The sequence below is a fragment of the Podarcis filfolensis genome (genome assembly GCF_964270895.1).
Source record: "Podarcis filfolensis genome assembly, chromosome: 2".
NCBI classification, from domain to species: domain Eukaryota; kingdom Metazoa; phylum Chordata; class Lepidosauria; order Squamata; family Lacertidae; genus Podarcis; species Podarcis filfolensis.
Genome location: NC_139605.1, coordinates 36,657,284 through 36,684,204, shown reverse-complemented (window position 1 = coordinate 36,684,204; position 26,921 = coordinate 36,657,284). Strand labels below are relative to the sequence as shown.

The 26,921-nt window shown below is 41.6% G+C and overlaps 1 protein-coding gene across 10 annotated transcripts in view; it reads left to right on the top strand.

Moving 5' to 3' along the window:
• TMCC1 (transmembrane and coiled-coil domain family 1) overlaps positions 1–26,422 on the top strand; it is a 107,141-nt gene extending 80,719 nt beyond the window's left edge. For 9 of the 10 annotated variants that reach the window (XM_083602733.1, XM_083602727.1, XM_083602730.1 and 6 more), the window contains 3 exons: positions 11,332–12,263; positions 19,739–19,874; positions 21,773–26,422. In XM_083602733.1, coding sequence (XP_083458859.1) covers positions 11,332–12,263; positions 19,739–19,874; positions 21,773–22,087 — 1,383 coding nt within the window. In that variant the 3' untranslated portion in view covers positions 22,088–26,422. Of the gene's footprint in view, positions 1–10,209; positions 10,350–11,331; positions 12,264–19,738; positions 19,875–21,772 lie in introns of those variants that run through there. The other variant, XM_083602734.1, reaches the window with a different exon arrangement.
• The last annotated feature ends 499 nt before the right edge of the window (positions 26,423–26,921 follow it).

The window sequence follows — 26,921 nt, the reverse complement described above, 5'->3', positions numbered from 1 at the left end:
TTCTTAGATATGCTCCTCCCCCCTCCCTTGCTGGCTTGGCTTTTTATAATCCTTGAGTCATTTTTAACATCTGCAGTTAAGAAGCTTGGAAGCGTAAGAGCTCCCGTCTGAGTGAGTGTTAATCTTGAATATAAATGGCACATTCTTTATGAGGAGTAATATTAGTAAAATTGATGTGTCACATAGCTGCCTAGGTCAGCCACATATTTTGATGCAAATGCTTGCTTTGCTTTTCAGTTGTACAATGTGCATTTCATGGGAAGCCTGAACATATTGCAGAATCATCCTTGGTGTTGGAAAAAGCAGCCTGTATGGGCACATGCCTTTATCATTAAACCAGTGACCTTCAGAAATAAACTTGCCATCTTTTTAGGTTTTTATAAGCTGCCACATCAAGCATCATATTCCAACATGAATAGGAACAAATGTGGAAAATCCCAGGTTTTCTATGCATCTGCGTTTCAGTAAATGGTGGAAGTATGAGAGGCACATGCTTATTAAGTTATTAATACCTCTGTTATCCCTCAGGTTTGGTATGCAGAGGAGAGTAGATAAAATGTTTACATTACACTTTGATAACTTCATGTTAAAAGATAGTTGATCCAAGAAATTCCCCCTTCATTCTTATTCATATGTGGAACGGGCACTCTAGGAATATGAGCCAGAGCATTTGGTTACAATAAATACATGGTAGAAATGGCTGCAGAATATTCAAGCAGGAAAAAGCACCATTCTATTGGCTCTGTTTGTTTATATTTTGGGTAGAGAGTGTCTTCTATTAAACAAGATCAATTGTCCTTTCTGTGAACTAGAAAAAGGGGAGATGAGGATCTTTACTCTTGAGGATCTGCCAGGAACTTTATTGCTCTCTATAATCCTGGAAAAGAGGTTGATCTGCCCTATGCAGAGCCCCTTGTCACCACAAAGTGAATGTGGAGCGGTTAGACTGAGGGGCCAATTGTAATGGCTTTAGGGGTTGCTCATGCGTAAGTTACCGCCGCTCTGGGCTTGGTTGCCTGGTTAAACCGTTTCTGTCTGGACAGCCATCCACTCCGTGGCTGTTCAGTCGCTAGCAGAATCCGTCAGTGGGCGTTTCTTGAACCTCTTCCAGCAAAGAAGTTCTTTGACGCCAAGTCGCCGCCTACTTTCCCTGCGCGGAAGTCTTCTGCGCAGGGTGGGTGTGGGCAGCGGAGGACCTGTGCTGTCCTCACTGGTCTCCTGCGAAGAGTCCTGGAGCCTCCTCTCTGCTTCCCCCATCGGCCCCCCTCTATCCCTGGTGTTGCGCTGATTTTCTTCCCCCGCCGGAGACCTGCCTCTCTCCCTGCTTGGCCCCTCTCCAGCATTGCTGTGGAGCCTCGCCTCCTCCGCTAGTTCCGATGGCAGTTCCCTGACACCAATGTTTGTGCTCTGAGGTTAAGGCCTTGTGGCAGCAGAAGTAGCATTCCTCACTGCACCTGCAGTGGAAACAATCTCTTAACACCTTCCTGATGTTCACACACATATATATTCCTGCTTCTTCCATATTTACTGATTAAGTGAAGCGATAAAGCGCTAGAGAATTAGGTGGCTATCACTGTAGGCACTTCTTTTTAAATATTTGTTGTTTGTGGAGATGTCAGTTAGAATCTATTAAATCTGCAGGAAGTTTGTGCCACACATGTGAGTATGTGTGTCTGGTGTCGTAAACTTTGTCATCCTATTAATATTTATTTAGTCACTGTTCGTTTGCAAATTTCATAACGTGTTTGAGCTGGCCTACAATAATAACAGGAAATAATCTTAACTTTAAAGGTGAGGTAGCGTCTACTCATTGTCTACTGAAGTGAAAGGATGGGAGCAGGAGGAATGAATCAAATAATTTATTGCTGTATTGTATCAGCTGCCTTTTTAAATACTTGCATATTTTTACCCGTCTCTACCAATAGAAATAAACATTTAACTGCTAGTATCTTAATATTAATAACCTTGCTAATCCTAGACCAGGTCTTTTGGTGGGAGGCTTAATGCCTGGGTTTAATCAGTGTTAGACTTTAGAACTGGTATGTTAAAACAGGATGACAGATCCTTCTGTCTTCAGATAAGTCTGTATGAACATGTAAGACCCACTTCAAAGCCCCTGAAATTAGCATGTGAAGAGTTAATGAACCTCGGAAAACTTCCCAAATTGTGTTTCTGGCACCCCCTTTAATGCTAGGCAATCAACCCCTGTAAAAGCTTGTTTGAGGTAATAGCCTGGAAGTAGTGAGCGGTTAGCAGAACAAATCATCAAAGAACTAAGTGTGAGAATGCAGATAGTGGGGCCTCTCTCTGTGTTACAAAAGACCTGGTCTTGGGTTAGAACATGTGGGATATGACCATTCTCTGAAAAAGGCAAGGATGCTGCTGTGTCTATGAGAGAGACAGAAACTTCCGGGGGAGGAAGGCTGGGGGCCCTTCCATTGTAGGCTTCAGATTATATATGTGTGTAAATAAACCATACATCATAAAGACACCAGAGTCTGTGTCCCCCTGGGTTAAAGTGTTCCTGATACCTCTGGAATCTCACACCGCTCAAAGATAGGGTGGCATATAACAATATTTTCAGCATTAAGCTGCCCAGATCCATTAAGAGATGACAGAAGTGGTGCTAATAGTCTCTAAGCAGCAGATTTAGTAATTCAAAACTGGAGTTCTTTATACAAGCCACACAGTCCATGTGCACCATGTTTTGACTCTGGATTCCCAGTGGGTTAGGCCCTTGCAGTTGGACTGTCTGATGAGTCATGATGAGTCACTGTTCCTTTAATTAGAACATTCTTAACTGGATTATTACACAGCTAGTTACCCATCTGCCTTGATTTATCTGTGTCTTTTGTAGAATTTTTGAACTGCATGTTTCTACCAGGGCATGAATCCTCTTGCACACCAGTTGCATCTTAAAATGCTTCTTGCGTTTAACAGCAAGCTAGTAAGAGAATTGCTTAAACAAAACATTAAGCTTTGCTAGTGTTTCTCATTTTGTGTCATATGACCTAGGCTTATAAAATCAGTTATGTTTGGATCACAGACAGCTTTTAGTCTAGCCACCTGTGAAAATTGCTGGAATGAAGAAACTTTGGTATTACTACTATTGCTGCTATTATTATTTCTTCCATCTATATCCCTCTAAAGGTGCCTAGGGCAGTCAACAGCATATCATTAAAGCATTCTAAAATAAGTGACATTCTCAGCCAATGATTTCAGAGTTACCAGTGACAGTATCAAGCATCAGATGCCTGGGGTAATTGATATTCCTGCAAGCCAATATTGAGGCGGAAAGATGTATCTCACCAGGGAGGGCTTTCCACAAAGGGAGAACCACCACTGAGAAGGCCCTGTCATGAGTCAACACGAATGAGTCTGTCCACCTGTGGTGGAACAACCAACAAGGCCTCAACATGCCAATCGCAGGTTCCAAGGTGCATGGACAGAGGCCAGACTATCCCAGCTGAGGAAAAGAGGCTTAGCCCTGTGCAAAAGGCTGGTCCAGTCACAAGGGTTATAAGGTTATAGTTAGTGGTGCAGCTAGGTAATTTGGTGATCCCATTCACATTAATGAGATATGACTGTCCTGAGAGAAAGGAACGCCTAGAACAGAGGTTTTCAACCTTTTTGAGTCCACAGGTCCCTTGACCAACTACATTCTTTCTGTGGCACCCCTGTGGGGCTCAGGAGCCCAATTATGTCATCCCTTGCCTGCAGAGCTGGCAGCCTCTCACCTTTTCTTGAACACCCTCCTTTGTGGAGCGTTCCCTCGGCCTCCTCTCTTCTCCCATCTGCTTGGGAGTCCTCCGGTCAGCCGCTGCTGCCACTCCTGATCTCTGAGCTGCACCTCCCTGCCCCAAAGAGAGGTGCCTTCTCACACTATCCCACAGGGGCCTGGGACTTGTCTGTCCATTCCGTGTAAACCACATTGAGGGTTTTTTTCTTTAAAATATAAAGTGGTATAGAAATGAAATGAATAATAATGGTAATAGTAATAACAATGGTGATTAGACATTCCATTGTGGCAACTGTAACCTAGGTTTAAGGTGCCATTTGGCGATCAGCTTATATATTTTGAGTTTCTAACACTGATGAGTGTGTGTGTAGAAACTAGCCTACTGCACAGAGTTAGAATTAACATTCAGTGTTGCCCCACTCTTGCCTGTGGCCCTTGAAAGGCTGGCCAGAAGGGAATGTGGCCCTCAGGCTGACAGAGGCTCCTCACCCCTGATGTAAAGCATATGAGCTGCCACTGATCTGTTGCTTCCTGCTATTATCCTCTCAGGTCATTATTAACCTATTTTCCTCCCAGCTGAGCTCAAAATAAATGAAAATAAGCCACCAACAGGGAGAGTTAGGGGCATTTTCAGGAGAGTTTGGCACACACACACACACACACACACTGCTTGGTTCCCCACATAGAGCCTTCCTTGCATTCAAGCAATCTTGACCGATACTTATAGTTCGATCCAAGAGTTCAGTCATTTAAGTTGTGGTTACTGTATTCTGCTTCTATGAACCTTAGCATTAATGTGTAGGTGCTGTTTTAAAAATCACTTTTTAACAGCAGTTTTAAATGTTCAGATACGACTTCTGCTAATAGAAACGCCAGCTTGCTATCTAGAGTAATCAGTACCAAAACAGAGATATGAACTTGCCAGCATGCTGAGTAAACAGTGTTATGTTAAGGATGATGTCAGATGAGAGGAGTTGTCAGCGGAATTATATGTATGCATCGTAGCAGGGCACCAATAATTTCCGGTGGAGATACTGAACAATAATCCACATGGTGCAGAATAGCTGTTGGCTAGCTCATTCAGGTGTCTTTTAAGGACCTGATGCAGTCAGTCATAGTTTTTAGTGATTTCTCTCGGCTGCATGTCAAGTTAGGACATTTGCTTTACTGACATGCAGATTTGCAAAGTACTCTCAACTCTGTGTACTCATCATGAATCATGCAAGTTCTTATACAGGGCTTGGATTTTGGGTCTCTCTAAACACTGGATGGACAACATGTAGTTAAATTACAATTGTGAAAGTGCAGAATTCATAGAATCATAGAATTGGAAGGGATCCAAAGGGTCATGTGTTTCAACCTCCTGCGATGTAGGAAACACAACTAAATAACCCATGACAGAAAGCCATCCAATTTCTGTTTCATTTCCAGAAATACTAATGGATAATAACTGCGGAGCTTTCTTCTAACAAGCAGACTATAAACATGATCACTCAAGGTGGAATGTGCCTCAAAACAGAACTGGGTTATAAGCTATCTGGTGCTGAAAAAATATCCCAGTTTTATTATTTACTTATTTATCAAAAATATGTTTAGGGTGCTTTTCTGGGCAAATAATCATCCTTGCAATCAACAAAAAGCAACAAAATTTTAAACTACAACTCAGCAACACTACATATTTTTTGTTTTAACAGAGCCAGAAGAAATGTAGTTTACCCATAATTAGGGAAATGGATTTTTTCCTTTAAAGCATCAGCAAAATCTGTCATGCAAGTTTTGGTAATTAAGATTGCTTATCAAGTTTTCCATAGTCTAACCTCACCAGAATATAAGCATTTTGGGAATTAGAGCTCTTTTCCCATCACAACTGAAATAATCTTCAGAAACCGGTCTGCAGAATTAAGAAGAAGAAGAAGAAGAAGAAGAAGAAGAAGAAGAAGAAGAAGAAGAAGAAGAAGAAGAAGTAGTAGTAGTAGTAGTAGTAGTAGTAGTAGTATATGTCTCCCATCTCACTGAGTTCCTCCAACCACTCTCGGTGGCTTCATACAAATTTAAACACAATATGACATCAAACATTAAAAACTTATCTGAACAGGGCTGCCTTCAGATGTCTTCTAAAAGTCAGATAGTTGTTTATTTCCTTTTCATCTGACGGGAGGGTGTTCTACAAAGCGGGGGGGCGAGCACCAAGAAGGCCCTTCGCCTTTTATTCTACAAAAGGATTCCATAGAACTGTCCCTCTTTTAAAGTGACCACTACATCCTATGAGAAACATTCTTTTATAATTTATGTGTTTAAAAACCAGCTGTACAACAAATACACCCATTATATATGGATCAGAGAACATCTAGGTCATCTGCAGGACTTGTATTTACATGGGATTTCAAAGGGAATCTTCAGGCCTTGGTGAAGGTTGGTTACTCTTGCTGCTGTATGAAGGCATCACCTTACTCCTGCTCTGTCTGGGTACAGGGCAAACTCATCACTGCTCATCTCTGGGCCCAAATACATACGCTTCTTGTGCTTCCAACACAGCAGCACCAAGTATATGGGGCAGAGGGGGCTTCAGCCACTTCAATATTCTGGGGCAAAGGACTCAGCCCCCCCCCAATATTGAGGGGGTTGCCACCCCCGCCATCAGTCCCCTTCCCTCTGCCCTGCTGGGTAAGTGCTCAGCAGCCAGGCAGGACTCGCGAGGGTGAACATCACCCTCCGCATGCCCCATCCCTCACACACTCTGGGTACAGCTAGTAGCTAAACCCATCAAGAAACACACAGCCAATACTGTTAACAGCTTCCTCTTATCTACAAGGATTTTAAAAACCTGCTTTGAATAAATGGTGCCTCCAGTCTGCAGTTACTATAATAATAAACATTTTTTTAAAGTGTGCTGCTCAGTTAATCAGGGTTGCCTTTTAGTCTGTATTGTTTCTGGCCGGTAATCCAGATTATTATTTTCCCCAAGCCCTGTGAACCATGTTTGGCAGGTTGGTGGAGCCTGTCATTAATCTGATGTCACAATGATGTGAGGTGACCCTATTTTGCCCACGTGAAATCAAACTATGCAGGCAAATTATCAGTGATCAGCACTAATCAGATGATCATTGGGGCTTTGTAGGTGTGCCTGCAAACTCCCTATTGGCTTGAGCCAGGCCTTTGCCTGCCTATTTCTGATGTCAGGTGTAGGGCAGGTGGAGGTGGCTTGGCCAAAATGCCTTGTGAGGCAAAATGGTGAGGCCTTACGGGCCTAACTAGGTATGTGGGCCAGAGATTCCTTAAACTTGGTTTGCCACTGTTTCATGGTAAGACATGTTCAAAGCTGTGTTCCTCAAGGGCTGCCGTAGAAAATGGTCCAAAAAATTCAAATGATGCAGAATGTAACTGATAAGGCTATGTGTGTACGCCCATCTACAACCTGCATTACAGTGTTTACACTGACTGTCAGTTTGTGTCCAAGCCCAATTCAAGGTGCTTATTGACTGCTAAAGCCCTACATACCTGCATGGTTCAAAGACTACTCCTCCCTCCTTGTGTGATGCGGGTGCCTATTAAGATCTTCAAGCAGGCTGTCCTCAAAATTCCAGAGAGAAAATCACAGTGACTGGAAGAAGTAGGGCCTCCCCTTTAAAGATCAGTAAACTCATTCAACTAGATTTGGAATGTGCATGTCTTTTTTCGGAGCCCTGCTTTAAAAGTCAAAGCATGCCAGATAACATGCTTTTTGGAGTTCAACAGAGTTAGAATACCTCCATCGCCTTCCCTCACTTGTCTCTGAAACCTGCCCTATAGTTGAAATAAGGGTTATTGGAATGAACTTACAATTATCAAAGCTGTAAAATGAAATACAACTGGTAAGTTCAACGTAAATAGTTATTAGCTAGTGTTTAAGAGCCAAGTTTGGCAATGCAACTTACTATATAGCCATACACTGTGACATCAATCCAAGGCAGTTACTCCCTGGATAAAGACACAGCTCTGCTCTTGACCCAGTTTTCTGATATCTGAAAGCACTTGCTGTTTGTATAGATGGGTCAACAGGTGCACATGCATAGAGAAACTTCATTTTCTTGTTCACCACTCTGTGCACAGTTTCTGAAAAAAACCTGAAACTGTAAGGAGTAGCACATTGTCAGACTAATTATAGTGTCAATTGCTATTTCTCATGAGAAATTTCAAACACACCTTCTGGATCACACCAAAGGGCCACCTAGACCTGCATCCTGTAGGCACAGTGGCCAACCAGATGCCTATAGCAGTGGTTTTCAACCAGTGTGCCGTGGCATTCTGGGGTACCCTGAATCATGGTCGGGGTGCCGTGGCCAACAGATGTTTGTGCAAAACATGTTTGGGCAAACAGATGTTTGTGCCTGAAGTTGTGCTTTTACTATCTCCCTCTTAACAAACTCCCAGCCATCATGAACTCCCTTTTAGTACTACTGTCCATGGGATCTCACCCAGCACTTCCCTAAGTTTTATGAAGTCGGCTTTCTTAAAGTCAAGAAATTGAGTCCTAGTATGCTTGGCTGCTCCTTTCCGCTGTATAGTAAACTTCAGAAGAGCATGATCACTCGCGCCTAATGATCCTTCCACTTCTACCCCACTAACCAGGTCATCAACATTGGTTAGGACCAGATCTAAAATGGCTGTTCCTCTTGTTGCTTCTCCCACCTCTGATACATGGCCATGGTAGCATGACAATAGTTATCAAGGACAAGACTATCAATGGCTACCTAAAGCCCTTTTAAAACCAGCTTTATTCTTTACATGCACATCAATCTCTGACTTTTGTCTTCTGGGTTTCTGGGGGTTTTCCTGTTGTTATTCTGTCTCTCACAGCTGCAGTAAACCTACCATTAAAATTATGGACTGGTCATTTCTTCATCAGAGGGCAAATGGGCAAATTTAGCAGGGGATCAAATACTTTTCCCCCTCACTGTATGTGTAACCCTTGTAAGTGTGCCTAGTGTCTAGTGTGCCATGCGCTCAGTTGAGGAACTGAGATCATTCATTGCTTATCCTGAGCAATAAAACTGTTTACACTTGGAAAGCTCCCCTTTCAGGAAGCAATTCAGTTTTGTCAAAAAGTAGGATCAATATTTACCCACTAGCTGAGAGTTTCAGTTAAAGGGCTAACTAAGGTTCCTAGTATCACCTGGTCTAAAGTTTTTTAAAAATTGATTTCAGCTTCACAGCCAAAGATTTAACAGAAGAGGGCATTAAAAAGAGTAAAGTCTGATAGCACACACAGAAGCTACATGTAAAATGAAATTTGCTGGCTATGTCGAGTTTGCAAACTGCAAAGAAAACTCAAGGTCCAGGAGCAAGTACTCGTTGCAGTAGGTTTGTGTGTGTGTGTGTGTGTGTGTGTGTGTGTGTGTGTTTGTAGATGAGCCTTGCCCAAGAGAGTGCCTTATTTTGGTACATCTTAATTTAAGCCTTATCTACAGCACTTGGGGGACGCAGGTGGCGCTGTGAGTTAAACCACAGAGCCTAGGACTTGCCAATCAGAAGGTCGGCGGTTTGAATCCCCACGATGGGTTGAGCTCCCGTTGCTCGGTCCCTGCTCCTGCCAACCTCGCAGTTCGAAAGCACGTCAAAAGTGCAAGTAGATAAATAGGTGGCGGAAAGGTAAATGCCATTTCTTTGTACTGCTCTGGTTTGCCAGAAGCGGCTTTAGTCATGCTGGCCACATGACCCGGAAGCTATACGCCGGCTCCCTCGGCCAATAAAGCGAGATGAGCGCCGCAACCCCAGAGTCGGTCATGACTGGACCTAATGGTCAGGGGTCCCTTTACCTTTTATAGCACTTGGGCAGCCTTTATCTATAGTAGGCATAGTGCAGTTTATTTTTCCTACCTACATCACCCCCTGGTGATTGCTGCTAATGGGACATGCGGTCAGTAGTTAAGGGTTGTGACCCCTCAGAGTTGTGGAACATAAATGTGTACATATTTAACTTCCTTCCATTTTTAAAGGAGGGGATTACTAATACTCCCCCCCCCCCAAGAAAATCCTATAGTGCTTTCAATGTCTACACCACTTGAATTTAATACTGGGTCAAGTCACTCTTAAACCATTCTATTCTTCATTTTGTTTAAATAGCTTAACTTGCTCCATTGGCAGAACACACTGTGAAAGTTGGTGTGGTTTAAAGATTGCCCCTTCCTCCTTTGGTGCCTTCCACCTCAGATGATACCTTTTGGCTCCAACTCAACCCTTTGCATGGGTTCTCAACTATGTGTGATAGGTAGGGCGGAATCATGTTTCATCTGCTGGCAAGTCTTTACAGCTTCCTTTGTTTTCTCTGGACTGCTTTTAAAGAGAGAGAGAGAGAGAGAGAGAGAGAGAGCGCCTGTGTGTTAAGAGTCCACAGCTCACATGATGTCATGCTGTTATTTTTCATGAACTAATGCCTTCCCTGTTTGGGGAGGAGCTGCTGAGTAATTAAATGATTCATTGGTTTCTGTATTAAGCCACCTTCCTTAAGACTTCATTTTACTGCATGCAGCGAGTGAGTGTAGAATAGCTTTCAGCAGAGCTATTGTAGGCATGTTGCTCCTTTGTTCAAGTCATGCACTGGGAACAGCTATTGCGGCTCAGAAAAGCCAAGGTAGGTTAGAGAAAGGGGGATCCTTTCTTTCCCGTTAAAAAGAAAAAAAACAATTGTAGTCAAGTTTTTATTAAGGGTTTACTTATTAAGAGTAGTCAATATGTTGAGAAAGTTTAATGCTAATTTCATTTTCATGTGACTTTTCCCATTGTAGACATTTTTAAGGCTTGGCTACATACCAGTATATTTTGTTTGGGAGAGTTTCAGCATCTCTGGCTGCTATGGAATTTTTGTGCTCAGTAAATTGATGTAGATTTCAGACTCGGGTGGGTACATGAGAACAAAGGTGAATCATCCTGGAAGTTTAGATACAGTCATGATATTGATACCTCATAGTGTTGAATGAACCTTACTTCGGATGCTCACCTATTCAGCCATTTGCACAAGCATACTCCTGTTCTAGGAGATGTGGCCCCCACATTCCAACTGTATTTTTTATTTTTTAAAAAACTTATAGGCTGCTTTTCAAACAAAGTTTCACAAAGTGGTTTACAACAGATTGGGATCCGTGCTGGCCCAGGATCGTATGTGGAAAGAAAGCATGAACACACAGTCGCACAATAAGAGACTGAATTTACTTAAAAGGTTTATTTGCTATACATACTATTACTGTGCTTGCTATGTGTGCTGGAAATATAGAGCTTTTGGAAGTATCACATTACTCTCTCTGTTGTACAGGATAATACATATGACCCACGACAGTTAACTCCTTTGCTCTTCACTTTATTGAAGCTAGCGACTGGATGAAATTTCTTGACCCTCATCCTTTTAAGTTCTCCAAAAACTGGAGAGGCTTGCTGGTATTCTTCTCACTGATTTAGAGGTTTCACCTGAACACTGAAGAACAATACCTAAAGAAACAAGATAATAATAAGAATAATAAGTATATTTTTGCTTCATAAATGAAGCAAAGTGCATTTTGAGTGGAGGCTGCATGGTATTAAAGCAGTTTGTAATGTTCACTTTCTTATTCTTTCCCCAGATTGAGCGATTAGATGTAAGCAGTCTAGCACAAACATCCAGTGCAGTGGCCTCAAGCACAGAGTGCAGCATCAACGCAGATTCCATTGATGGAACGCCAGATCCTCAGCGCACAAAAGTGGCCATCACCCACCTGCAACAAAAAATACTGAAGTTGACTGAGCAGATCAAAATAGAGCAAACAGCTCGGGATGACAATGTGGCAGAATACCTAAAACTGGCCAATAATGCGGACAAGCAACAGAGTGCCCGCATCAAGCAGGTATTTGAGAAGAAGAACCAGAAGTCAGCCCAGACAATCCTCCAGTTGCAGAAGAAGCTAGAGCACTACCATCGGAAGCTGCGAGAGATCGAACAGAATGGTATCCCTCGACAGCCCAAAGATGTATTGAGGGATATGCACCAGGGGCTGAAAGATGTGGGAGCAAAGGTCACCGGCTTCAGCGAAGGAGTGGTAGACAGTGTTAAGGGTGGACTTTCCAGTTTCTCCCAAGCAACCCATTCGGCAGCTGGAGCTGTCGTCTCCAAACCCCGGGAGATTGCCTCACTCATTAGGAACAGGTTTGGGAGTGCAGACAATATTGCTAATCTGAAGGACTCCTTGGAAGAAGGTCAAGAAGATGGGACTGGGGGGAAAACTCTAGGTGTTCATAATTTTCAGTCAAGCCCAAAATATGGCAGCGAGGACGATTGCTCCAGTGCCACATCAGGCTCTGTGGGGGCCAACAGCACCACAGGGATCCCTGTGGGAGCACCAAGCTCCAAAACGAACACTCTGGATATGCAGAGCTCAGGGTTTGATGCAATACTGCATGAGATTCAAGAGATCAGAGAGATGCAAGGACGGCTGGAGGAATCTTTTGAGAACCTTAAGGTTCACTATCAGAGGGATTATTCCTTGATAATGCAGGCTCTGCAGGAAGAAAGATACCGGTGAGAATTTCAGTCTAACTTTTCACTGATACTACTGATGTTAAAGCACACCTAGATGCATGCATTCATTCAGCGCTAACAGTCTCACAGGTATCAGGCAGCACCCATAATATATATACACATACACAATTGTCCCCTTCTACATGTGCAGGTTTCTTCTTCCAGACCTTCACCTCTTTCAGCTTGCTACTTTTCACAGCACATGCATTCTGGGTGTCTGTCCCAGTTTTGGAAACCAAAGTAGCCCTGTGGTACAGTTCCCTGCCCATCTCAAAATCCTCATCCTGATGGATGAGGGATTTTTGAGCACAGCCTTTTCCAGTGATCTACATAGAGGGAGAGGGTGGAAGCCAGAGGGTTCTAGGAGCAAGAATGTTCTATGGCTGCAAAAAAAAAAAAGGAAAAAAAGGCCAAAGCTAGGACTTTACTCTGTAAGCTGTGAGCCAGTGCAGTAGTTGTAATACTGGTCACCCAACACTTAACAAAATGCACTTTTCAGGCTTCAGTGCTGTGCTTCTCTAAAAGTATGTGATAGCTTCAGGGCCACCAAATCTTGGAGAATACTTCACCCTGTCTAGTATTATGATATTGGTAGTTGCTGTTCTTTTGTTGCCTCCAAAAAGTTGTACCTTGAGTTACATATTAAAAAAAATATAAGTCAGATATTTGGATTTGTTGGTCCATGATTCCATATTGAAATTGGGAGGGCCCTAATTATACAATATTATGCTGATAGTATTTGTTCAGCCTTAGAGCAAGCATGAGTGGGCCGTGTTTTATTATTGAATAAAATAACTTACTGTATAATTTGGCATATGGGTCTTAGGATATGATATACCTTTAGGTAGCACTAATTGGTTTTGACTGCTTTTTTGCCATTTGCAGACAATGAAGCACAGAGTGTATATTTTTTATTCCCTTTGTTGTATTTGTAACTTTGAGGTTATATCTGCTTCATTGGGTTTAAAGATAGTGTTAAAATATCATTATCCTTAAGCAATCAAAGAGATGTTTAACTGATTGCAAAATAACAACATTATCCCAAGAGTTCTTCCTCATCACCCTTCTGTATCACATGAAACTAGCTTTTAGACATCTTGGTATACACTCATTAGGCCATTGTTACCTGTTCCCAGAAGTGGCTCATAGGATCTCAAGTCTTTCCTAATCCTGCTACTTAAGGTGATTTTAACTAGTAATGCTACTAATTAAAGCCACAGTTTCCTGCATGCAATCTGTGTTCTCTTCCACTAGCTGTGGCCCTTTCCCAGATGTTTTTTTTCAGATGTTCCTATGACTAGACTCTTTTTTTCCCTAGGGTGAGGGAATGTATTCATGATTTTTAAACACTCACTTTGCATTTGGTTGTTGTAACGTACATCTACACCAAATTTCTTAAACTGGTTTAAGCACCATAGCCCCCAATCTTGAGAATTGTAATTTTCTAATGCTGTAAGATCTCCAACCCCTCTCTGCTATTCTTTGTTTTTATGTGCTAAACTAGTTCAGTTTATAGTTGATATCTGTAGCATTAAGCTGCAAGGAGGAAAAAAAGCACACTTGTCAAATATATATTATCTCCTATGCGCTATAAAATGAGAAGAAGGGCCTAGGCTTAGTAGTAGAGCACCTCTTTTACATGCAGAAGGTCCCAGCTTCAGCCCCCAGCATCTCGGGATATGACTGGGAGAGACCCCAGTCTGACCCACTGCCAGTCAATACTGAGCTAGATAGTCTGACTCCGTATAAGGCAACTTCCTATGTCAGTCACACGTCTGAGTTAGGTGTGTGTGTGCAGAGCCCCTCTGTCAGGAAGATTCTGTAGCTAGACACAGAGTTTTGGCAGATGGTTTATAAGGAAAAGTTGCTTATATAAATAGTTACGTTTCCTATCAGAAAGGAGGTTAATTGCATTCCTTTACTATAAAGCTAAAATCATACTGTCTTCCCTCTCCCTCCTTCCCCTCAGTAGTATGGAAGTTCCCTTTCTGGCAGCTTTTGTAGCTGTTACTGCCATTAAAGCATTGAAGATAAAACAAAGAGCATTGCGTCAAAAGATTTATTCGTTAGCTCTCATTGCCCTTTTTACTGTGTAAGGTTCCTTGCTGAGGGATTAGTAAAATCCACTTTAAGACACCCAAAAGATGGTGCTCTCCCTTGGCCTTGGTGAAGTGATAACTGATGCCAAGAAAGCATATGATAGTTTGCTGAAGGCCATAGGTGGAACCGGTATGGGAGTTCAAGGCAGGCATTTCTCCGTTCTTGTGTTTAAAAAGTATGAAAGTCCCCAGTATGAAAGTCAGGGGGTTACACCAAAGGGTTCCGTTTCCTGTACGAAATTTTATTTCTCTAATGCAGTGGTAGCCAGTGTGGTAACCTTCATAGATGGTTGGACCTCAGTTTCCTGTCCGTTGGTCATGCTAGCTGGGGCTGATGGGAATTAGAGTCCTGTGATCGTTAGGGGACACCGTGTTAGCGATCCCTGCTCTAATTAGAGTAGTTGGTGTTGCATGTAGTTTATTTATCATTCCCTGTTTGTCTGCAGCCTGCCTTCTTGCTGATGGTAGTGTAGTTAGTTGCCTTTGTTCGCTGAGACTTGGTGCTGCTAGAGCTGTCTCATCTTCTGATTTCCCCCCTCCCATTCCACCCGGCCAGCATTTTTTGATGACAATATGATTTCTGCAAGTCACTTCTGCCCTGTGCTGTAGTGTCAGAAGTTATTAGAAGCCTTGGCAGAAGCTGTGCCTCCTGTCCATTGGGCAGTTGATGTGGCCTCATAGTCCAGACTGATTAGCCGCTCCTTTTACTTCCCTCTTTGGTAATCCAGCTCTATCTGCATGTCTGTTCTTTTTGCAATCGATCCTTTATCAGTGAGACCAAACTCCAAAATAGCCTGTTGCTTAATAGCTTTGAGAATATAGCTGATGTTTACTTGATAAAACAGGACTTTATGTGCTGTCATCAGTTTCTACTGAGTCTCTCTTGTTACAATTTATGCCTGAAGCTTTCTTTACAGAGCGAAAAATAACTTTAGATAGCTTAGATGCACTCCGTTCACTCACAGGCTGCCAGTCTTCATGGGATCATCTTAGAAGCTCAATTAGTGTGTTGTGCTGCATTTGTATTTCAGTTTAATCCCTTTGATCTCCATTCTGTTGCTGTTTAATTCTAGTCTACCAAGATAGCCTTGAGACCAGTCATTTAGTGCTTTGCTGGCTTGTGATATGCAGAACTTTGTTTTGGAGACTTCTCTTATAGTCTCAATTTGAAATCATGATGTAAAAAGTGATGCATATTATGTGGAGCTTTAGAACAGTGGGTACTTATGCTAACCACAAAATATACAGGCACATCCTGTACCACACACACGATATTTTTTATTTTATTTTTGTATACAAGGGTGTGCATTTGCTACTTCATTTTTTTTTTTTTTATAATATATTTATTAAAGTTTTCAAATAAAGCATATATTAGATAAGCACTTATCATTGTTCATTTAACATCTCTCAATTGTTACATGGGACTCCCCCACACCTCCCGCATACACTTACATCATTATTAAATTAGTTTCAAACAAATTATCATTTAATTCATCTTAATTAGTAATCTTAATTTGGTTTGACATATAATTCAACCTTAAATCTAATTTAATGGTAGACAATTGTCTGCACTGGCATCCAATTCAGCACTCAGCCAAATTACAATATTTTTGTAAATAAATCTTAAATTTCCTCCAGTCTTCTTCCATCCTTTCTTCTCCCTGGTCTCGAATTCTGCCGGTCATCTCGGCTAATTGCATATAGTCCATCAGTTGCATCTGCCATTCTTCCACAGTGGGTAGCTCCTGAGTTTTCCAATTCTTGGCAATTAATATTCTTGCTGCTGTTGTTGCGTACAAAAAAAATGTTCTGTCCTCTTTTAACACACTCTGGCCGACAATACCCAGGAGAAAGGCCTCTGATTTCTTAGTGAAGGTGTATTTAAACACCTTTTTTAATTCATTATATATCTTCTCCCAAAAGGCCTTCACTCTAGGGCAGGTCCACCAGAGGTGAAAAAATGTTCCTTCATTTTCCTTACATTTCCAACATTTGCTATCAGACGAATGGTATATTTTAGCCAGTTTAACAGGGGTCATGTACCATCTATACATCATTTTCATCACATTTTCCTTCAACGCATTACATGCAGTGAAGTTCAGCCCAGAGGTCCACAACCTTTCCCAATCTTCAAACATAATATTATACCCAATATCCTGCGCCCATTTTATCATTGTTGATTTTACCATTTCGTCATGTGTGTTCCATTTCAGCAGCAAGTTATACATTCTTGAAAGTACCTTAGTCTTAGGTTCTAACAGTTCAGTTTCTAACTTTGACTTTTCCACTTGGAATCCTAGCTTTTTGTCATTTTTAAACACTTCTTTAATCTGAGCATAGTGTAACCAGTCTCGCACTTTGTCTCTCATCTTTTCTAAACTCTGCAATGCATTTGCTACTTCAAAACAGATGTCTAGCACAGTCAGTAAGAGCATGAGACTCTTAATCTCAGGGTCATGGGTTCGAGCCCCAAGTTGGGCAAAATGATTCCTGTTTTACAGGGGGTTGGACTAGATGACCCTCATGGTCCCTTCCAACTCCACATTCTACGATTCAAGTGAAATGCTGGGTTTGAGACCTCTTACTGCTAGATCAAAACAACCAGCTTAAAAAAATCGTTATGGCATGTTCCAATCAATTTGCGTCTTGGGTATCCTATAGATGTTAAAGCAGTGCTGCAGGAGCTTCCCATAGCAGTGCTGTGACATCTAAAGGGAGCATTGGATGTTTCATCGTTAAAGAGAAAATTGGGCACCCCTTCAGAGGCAGCAAGCCTTCTTTGCACTGCAGCAAATTAAAATCGCCCCCAACTATTAGATCATGGGCAAATATCTACGTATGCTGCGGAACCCAGGCAGTAAGCACCCAGAGTACTGCAAAAATGTCAGTTAAAATTCAGAATGTTAAGGGAGTTGCAGTACATGCATTACCTACTCAGCAGTAAGCCCCATTGAGCTCAAAAGAACTTAAATGTGTGTGGGATTGCAGCTCTGAATAACATCACAGTGCTCAGCCCATATACCTTCAGTTCATTTAATGAATTGATATTGCCCTTCAGCAGGTATATCCAAGGCAGAAAAAAACAAATATGTTATAAAACAATCAATACAAGAGAAGGATTAAAGTATCTCATCAGATTCAAAGCATGGGAAAATAAAATGGGCTGTACCTGGCACCAAAAAGACATTAATGCAGGCCCCAGGCAAGCCTCTTAGGAAGAAAATTCCCTGAGTGAGGCACCACAAATAAAGGAATGTTTTGATAGCATGGTAACATGTTACATATTTGGTATTATTCTTTGCCCTCTGATACAGGGCCTTGGAGAGAGCTGAAAATTGCAGAATTTTTTTTATAAAAATGTCCTATTGGCATTTATAACTGATCCCCTTGGTACTGTTTCCAAAAACACAATAATCTCACAATATAGGACACAATAAACCCAAAATACCACTCTATATTAGTAAGCTTCAGTGCCTGCATGCTCTGAGGGTGCTGTAGGGTCATTGAGGGTTTCTACTCAAGGTAGAGGCTTGCTGCCTTTAAAGAAAAATACTGACAGGTTGGACTAACCCCTGCCTTTTCTGCAAATCCCTCCCCAAACCTCCCTAATGAAGATTGTACATGTGTCCATTCCTCTGCTGTTGAAGAGTATCACTGGTAGGAGAAGGTAACAACGTGGTTTAATTGGCAAAAGGCAGGCAAGCATGGCTAGTTTCTGTCCAGTGAACAGAAGACATTTCTGGGCAGGAAAAGGGTAAGGAGGCTCTTCCACATCCAGAGATTACAAGGTGCCAGCCTCCTTAAGGTTCTCTTACACGCTATGGTGAGAAGATGGACTCAGTGCCAAATTTTGTTTTTTAGTGTCAGTTTGTCTGAGCCAGATTTTCCTTCTATCCTTTATACTCACTCGCTCTGTGAAAGCACCTGTGATGCAGAGATGTTGAGCAAAATCACCCTTCCTTTGTCATGAAGCTATCACCCATAGGTGAGAGGAAATAGCGTGCTTAGCTTGGAAAGAGTGTTTTCTTTGGTATGCTTCCCCCAATCCAAATTCTGCCCCTGGACCCTCTGAATGTTTCAAAGATGTTGAGCAGAATCAACCTTTCTCCACTGCCAAGGCAATGTGGCAAAGTGTTCCCTTGTAAACTATGTTCTCCAGTGAAAACTGCATATAAACCTACTCAACCTTTTGGGATCCACTTCTCAACTAATGCTACCTTTTAAGTACTATTCCCTCCCCCGACCCCCTTTATAATTGCAAATATAAGAGTATCACACCAATTGCTAACTCTGGACATGTATTTTTTTCCTCCATTTTAGTATACATACCTAGGCAGCATATATTTGCATAGAGGGGAGGCAGCAAGTGAGGCTGTCTCTTAAAGGGGCTGCATAACAGTAACAGTGTGCTGTCATGAAAAGGAAACCAGCCCCAGAAATAAGAAAAGGCCCTTGTCATGCGAACATGTTTGGACAGCTCTGTGGCACTTCCTACAATTTGAGATGCCCTTATTTGAGTTCATTATACTGGGTGCCTTTAAATTTATGCTTAGAAGGCTATAGAAAGCCCACTAATATGTGCTGTAATGTTGGTGTGAAGTGATTCCTGGCCCAGAAACCATCCATAATGTTTTGTACCAGCTGCTGCAGCAGCCTCAAAACAGTCACGAAGGGCAGACTTCTATAGAATCTGATTAGAGTTTAAGAATGTTAAATAGCCCTGTCAGAGCAAGAATACAGTTGATGAGGCAACCCAGGATTCCTTTTGAACGTATATTATTATAGTTGTGCAAGGTTACCTACTTACGTTTTTCCCACGTGACATTATGCTCACGTGCATAATGAACAGCATGTGCATGTGAACAGCAGTAAATTTAAAGCCTGATGTGAAACTACACAAAGAAAATCGAAACCCTTGAATTCCAGGATACACTTTCCTATATTTAATTTGTTTTGAAATTTAAACCTTGCTTTTCTTTATAAGCTTAAAGCTGCATTTTTAAAAGTCCATAAAACATGCAGAATCTACAGGACTTTCAAATGAGGTAGATTTAGCTGCTTACCAGTGAAAATCTCAGTTTTACCGTCTTAGAGCACTTTAACACCTACACGGGTGTGGGAATATGTATTAAGTTTCCTGCCATCACACTGAATCCACCAGTCTTTGGTAATATGGCGCCCTGAGTGAGGCCAAAATTTCGCATCCCCTCAGCTCAGTGCCCTGTTTGGGGGAACTGTCCACACCACCCTAAATCCAGCACTGCTACCAACTCTGGTTTTCAAAATGGTTGGTCATCTCTTTGAGCCTGAGTTTGCAAAGAAATGCAAAGTAGATACTTTTAAAATATGTTTGACGGCCATATTTCTCTGTTCTAGATGTGAACGGCTAGAAGAGCAGCTGAATGACCTGACTGAGCTCCACCAGAATGAGATCCTTAATTTAAAGCAGGAATTGGCCAGCATGGAGGAAAAAATAGCTTATCAGTCTTATGAACGTGCCAGAGACATCCAGGTTGGTGAAAGTGACAAGCAAATTGAAAATGGTCAACTGATTATATTTTTCTTAACTATTGAGCTGTTTCAGTTTCCACTTTAATTCCCATTAACAGTGGAATCAGATTTTGTGCCCTGTATTCTGAATTACATTTATCTCATTGTTTTTACTGCAGGAGTCTTTGTTAACAGGAGCCAGTTAACCATCTACAGTACTCTCAAAAGTTCAAATGAGAGTTTGCCTCCATATTTGAGGGAAGATATAATAAAGCTTTTCCATGTGTGTTGGTGCCAAAATGCTGCACTGTGAAGCATAAGAGTTTTTTTAATAGTATTTTCCCCAGTTAGCTGATGGCAGGATGTGTCTGTCACTAATTTGAATCCTATCTGCACAAATGTTGAATTAAAAACAGTAGCTGGCTTTGTATATCCTCTCAGGCCTTGCAGGAAGCAACCTATTCCATTTTTCTTTCCCAAATAAGGATGTGTTTTGAGGGGGAAGTTTTTGGTCTGGGTATGTCAAGTATTTGAAATTCAGAAGTCTGAAAAGTTGAACTTGGAGAGTTGCAGCTGCAAAATAAACACCAAGAACAAGTACCCAAGCCCTTGCCTGACCACAGTGAAATACATTCTTACTTGTTTCACATTCACCCAAGTTATAAAGCCAAAGTAATCCCTTACAGGGTTGTTGTTATTATTCCAGCTGGGGGAAACAGTGTTCAAAATTCTGCCACATAAACTGTCCAGGTGTGTAAATAATATAATAATAATAATAATAATAATAATAATAATAATAATAATAATAATAATTTATACCCCGCCCGTCTGACTTGGTTTCCCCAGCCACTCTGGGCAGCTTCCAACAGAATAGTAAAATACAATAATCTATTAAACATTAAAAGCTTCCCTAAACAGGGCTGCCTTCAGATGTCTTCTAAAAGTCTGGTAGTTGTTTTTCTCTTTGACATCTGGTGGGAGGGCGTTCCACAGGGCGGGTGCCACTACCGAGAAGGCCCTCTGTCTGTGTAGGTTTAGGGTGTTGATTTTAAATTAGAGAGGTGCATTCAACCCCTTCTGGTTCAGTGGTAATTATAATAGTAATAAAAATGGTAATCATCATCATCATAATAAACAATTTTCACTAGCTGTACTGTTGCTACTTCAGCATAAATTAAACATCAGTGTCTGGAGCACTTATATTATAAACTGCCACCATTGTTGGAGTTTACTTGTGGAGACACAAGTATTCATGCTGGGATGTGTGGGGTGGTGTTCAGGCAGGTAGCTGAAATTGAGCTGGGACCTAGCATTAGTCTACCTTTCCTGAAGAGCTATGTCTCTTCATTCAATCCCAGAGTTGCACTGTTTATAACAGTGGCCTGTGATATGAAAGCATGAAATGGAAAACAGGTAGGATCCACTGTCCTCTACTATTGCTGAGGCTGAATCTATCATGCCACCAAGGCTTGTGAAAGTACTGTTGTAAATGCAATAAGCAACTTGCATTGTGGTTGGATCTGCTTGTTTGCATTGCGAATTGCCTGTATGCACTATGCAGCACGAAGGGAATTTTTGCTACAGGACATGAATCCAACAAGTGTTACTCATATCCTGTGCAGTGTGAGTAAGGCTGCAGGAATGCCTGAGGTATTGAACTCCCAAACTTTATTTAGACTCAGGATATGCAAAACCAGTTCTTCACCCGTGTCCTTGGCACCTGATCCCACTGTCAGCAGATTGGCGTGATTCCAACCAAATGTGTCCAGGAACCCACAGCAGTTTTTGACCCATTGGAGTAGGAAGCAATACAGAACAAGGCCAGCCTCTCTCCCTTCCCCATTTTTGGATGAAACCAACATGCATATGCATGAGATAAGGTGTTGTGCAGTTACTGATTCATTCTCTTACTCTCAACAGGAGGCACTGGAGGCATGTCAAACCAGAATCTCAAAGATGGAACTGCAGCAGCAACAGCAGCAAGTTGTCCAGTTGGAAGGTCTTGAAAATGCCACTGCCAGAAACCTCCTGGGCAAACTAATTAACATCCTCTTGGCTGTCATGGCCGTTCTGTTGGTCTTTGTCTCCACCGTGGCCAACTGTGTTGTCCCCCTCATGAAAACTCGCAGCAGGACGTTCAGCACTTTATTTATAGTGGTCTTCGTTGCCTTTTTGTGGAAGCACTGGGACGCCATCACTGGCTACTTGGAACGGTTCTTTTCTCCCCCTAGATGATGTCGAGAAGAGCTGGCTGTTGCCCTACCCACTCCGGTTTGCTCTGGCAAGTGAGCATGGCAAAGCTTAATCAGCCACTCCTTCCTCTGCTGAAGTTTTAAAGTGTCAGAGTGTGAATTTGTTTACAGTTAAAATAACATTTTCTCTCTATGAGACACATTGGCAATAGTATTTTTTAGATTTTATTCAAGAGCTCTTTTTGGCAAAAAAAAAAAAATCCTGGATACTTTTTATGTAGCATGGTTCTCTTTGGATGCAAATAAGTTTCCTTAAATGTACAAAAATAAAACACCAATTTGGAGCACACCAATGGGCAATTTAAATTATGGCAAACTACTGTACTAAACCTGTTGGGGGAGAGGAGAAGACAGTTACATAAAGCGTAATAAAGATTAATCTAGTGCACAGTGACACCGTGACGATCCCGTAATGCTACTGTGAAACCTGACCACATTCCATGTCCGAATGTATAGCTTCAGGGTGGCTTTCTCTAATGGAAGACCAGTGCAATGCATGGAAGTCCCTGGATCTGTTGCTGAGTTGGCCTCTTCTGCTAACCACCCTCTTTCTGCAAGGCCTATTAAACTTTTTGGCTAGCTATATGAAGTGGACGAGTTATGCCAGACATAGTTACTGCACAGTTGTACTACAGTATTTTGAAGTAGCCCTTTAAATACTTTAAGCAAATGCCCTTGGTCGCACTTTTACGGTTTTTTAATATATGTATAGTCACAGATTTAAAAATCCGAATGGCATACTTGAAGAGTGTAATACTCAAACTCTCAGTGCTTCCTTATTGTTTCTAATAGGATTTTTTATTATTCTTATTGGGGGTTGTTTTTGAACTTAGTGGTGGGCAGGGTCATCATCTCTCTCTCTCTTTGTTTTCCTTTAAAATAAAGAAGTGATGTTCTGAAATGAAGAAATGTGTGAATAAGTGTGAGCTGTCTTATCCTGAAACAGTTTTGGAGAAGGCAGGAAACAGCTTCAAGTGCATCTTGAGTGCAGACCTATTCAGGTGTGATTTGTATTCTCCCTAACTTGCAGCATCACAAAGAGAGCTCTCTCTCCTCCCTCTTAGTCTTCGCATAGTGTCTTTTTCTTTTAAAAGGTGTGGCGGGCAGGTCTGTTACATATAGAGAACTGAATACTTTCCAGTAAAGGAGTAAAGAAATCCTTGTCTGACGTAAGGAGAGATGAAAACTAACTTTTGAAACTGCCAAGTGAGTGAGCTGAAGTTCTGCTCCGAAAATAAAATTGGTACTTGGAAGTCGTAATCTCACGGATAGTCCATAGGTTTTATATTTTCAGTTTAGATTCTTGCATACCAAAGCTAGGCTTGTGGCTGAATAGCCTACATCCAGTCAACTTCAGGTCTGTTCTGAAAGTTGCCCTGTATCTTTAACGGAAGGGTAAACACTTAAGGAAACATCAGATCAAAAGGCCAATCCCTTAGATATTCCCAGATTTAATTTACTGTTCAAATAAACCCCTGATAATGGAAACCAAAGTTATCCTGTTAGCAAGCTGGCAGTGTTCACTGTTGGTGGGGTTTTTTGTGTTTAGAGCCCTTCTGTGCATCTTGTTCTCATATAGTATTTGATGGAGAGAGTCTCCTTCCCTCTATAAGTAATAATATATTGTACAGCTTTACTGACTGATGGTTGTACATTACCAAGAAATGGGGGGAAGTGTAACTGCCAATGGCTTGTGCTGGTTCATTCTCCACCCACATTCATATTGACTGTCAAGATTATGTCCCAGAGGGGGAGAGAGAGAGAATGTTGTCCTGGGCAAGACATGCAGTTAGGGGAGAAGTGTCATAAGAAATGACCGCTTGTTTCTCTGCTTTCCTTTTTGGAAACATGTGAACTGGTCCTGGGACTGGAACAAGACTGTGACATGTTTCTTTCAGGAGCCTTTTTCTTTTTTACACTGGCCAATAGGGTTTATATCTCTGGAATTCAGATTCATTCTTAATTCTGGCTCACTGTACTCATTGTGAAACAAGTTCGTTGTTTTTTAAAAATCTGTTTTACATCGTTGGAATTCAATAATTTATTGTAACGTACCCTTGGTCAGTATTGCATCTTAAGAAATTAACAATGCCCAAGTGACCTGAAATAATGTGGAATATGAAGTCCAGGAACTCTTGCTGTTAGGGCTTTATCCTCTAGAACTGCGTAATCATTTCCCTTGCTTTCCTGAAGGGGACTTGATTTCTGATTGCTATCTTCCAGCAGCGAGAAACCTTCCCTCTGCCCTAGTCATGGTTCAAGAGATTCAGCGTATTACTTTTCAGATTCACGGCTCTTTATATACTCAGGTTCCTCAATCTAATAACATTACACCTCATTGTCACTGAGCAAATATCTGCTTGTCCTTCTAAGGAATTGCCAGTTTCAACAGACTCAAGCCAAAAAATAAATAAACAAACATTCCTGTTTCCCTAGACTTGCAGATACAGAATGAATTTGTTAGTATTCCCATTCCCATTTATACTGATCTGCCATGACAAGAATCTCTCTTAAGTTTATGCCCACTTTACTTGATATAGCATCCGACTCTCCACCCTTTCTCAATTTTCATGGTGTTTCATTAAAAAAAATACTAAAGGAAGCAACAAGGGCAGGCTTTGGTCTGCATTCTGAAGTGCTTGAAATGAGCCTCTTCCAGGAACTCGTATCCTGGCATCTCCTTCAGGTTTTTGATGGTACTCTGAATTCACTGTAGATTTGTTTAGCCCAGGATACAAACCAATACAAAGTGGATGATGAATGAGCACTTTGTTACTCATTACTCATTAAAGTCTAAAAGGAGGGGGTGGCGCTTAATTCCATCCCCTGTAAAAATGCATTTATGGTTTCTGAATTCTGAGTGTACCATAAACAAACTGTCCTGTTTACCAGAAGGAAAATGATTGATAGAACCCCTGATCTCCAGGACTGTTCTGTGAAGGTCTTTTGGCTTACAGTTATAAGTGATTCTCAATACCATCATATTTCTGAAAGATTGCCAAAAGTGCTTTGTGTTGTTGAATCTTATCTGTCAACTCTCCTAACCTGACTCCTGTCTTGTCATTTTGCCATTTGTATTTTTACTTTATTTTATTTTGGTTAGCAGATCATACATTTTCTCCCTACCATTGGTCTGAAGGGCTGTGGCTGCATCAAATTGTTTAAGAGATGTTAATTATTTCAGAAATGTGAACTAGCTTTAAAACTCCCATCCCATTTGCAAGTGCTGTGTTCTTTTTCTTGAAGGTGAAGCATTCCTGGATGACTTGTTTAAAGGCAGTGTCTGCCAGTGAATGAGTGTGTGTGTGTGTGTGTGTGTGTGTGTGTGTGTGTGTAACATTACTCTTACTATTACTCTTTTTACTGCTGTGGACCTCCTTGAGTTACAGAATTATTTTTCCATATAATTTCTTATTTGGAGAGGGTGAAGTGTTTAATATATTAATCACATATCAGCTGATCACAAAAAGGAATAAATGTAGCAGACTGCCTTGAAGGAAAGATGTGATATTTTAACATGCTTACCATGCTTCATGAAACATTTTCAGTCCTACTCAAGAGTAGATCCACTGAAATTCATGGGCATAAATTAACTATGCCTGTAAATTTCTGTGGCTCTGCTCTGAGTACAACATGGTTGGAAAGAACCCTATTTGCCTTTTTTTTTTTTTTACTAAAGTGAAAAGTTAACCATGTTTTGATTTTCTTTCATACCTCCCACCATTGCATATGATGCCTCATATGTTCTGAGCGTATCCTCAAGTGATAACATTGTGTTCACAGTGATTACTTAATTAGTTTATTCCAACTTTGTGGACACCTAAAAACCTGATGTCGTTGAGGAGGTCTGTAGGTTCGTGCATTGGCCAGCTGGGTCATGATCTTTCTTCTACATGGGGTGGGGGTAGGACTTGTAAGAAATGAAAGCTGCAAGCAGTAGAAACCAAGAAGCCAGCTCCTGACGGAGGGAGGGAGGCGGGTGTTTTGCCCTTGCTGGATTGCTTGCCAGTTTCTAAGAGAATTCTGAATGTGGCTAAAAGAGGTCTGTGTGTCTGTATTGTGTATGCCAGGTGGTACCGTGCATCAGTAGGCAACTGACATAGCTGTAAGTGTGGTTTTTTAAGAAGTATAAAACTAAAAACTCACTTGCACAGGAGGAAGAGTTACAGAAATGACACTTGTGAACGTAACACTGTAGTTTATAGGTATTTTAAGCTGCTAATTGTTGAGAGGGATTGACATTTGTCTTGTCTGATCGTCACAGGCTTGTCTGTGGCTTACACTGTATATAAAATTAAATAAAGACCTCAGATATTAAGTGCTGCGTGACTTCAGTGTTTCTAAAGGTTGTCTAGGGAGGGCTTGGGCAGGGAACCAACGCAATGGTGTGACGATATTCGAGCTATCAACCGCTGTTTTGGTCCTGTGAGGGAAAGGAATATCCAACCCGGAAATGGGGGAGGGAGCCAAAGTAGCATGACGAAAAGTTGATTTTTGTCAAAGTTTGTGTGGCCTTTTCCTTTGGCCATGTGCTTACATTATCAAGTCCTTTGACTGCATACGAGGCTGCTGTCTAGCGAGTCAAAATTGGTCCATCTAGTTCAGTACTGTCTGCTCCGACTGACAGAGGCTCTCCAAAGTCTTAAGCAGTGGTCTTTTTCCCAGCCCAGCTGCCTAAAAACCTGTCATTGGAGATGCCTGAAATTCGAGCTGAGACCTACTGTATACAAAACAATGTGTTCTGTGCTGCCCCAGCAGCGGGTTTCAAACTTTCCACCTCCCAGGAACCCTAACCACACCTATCTGTCTTCCAATAA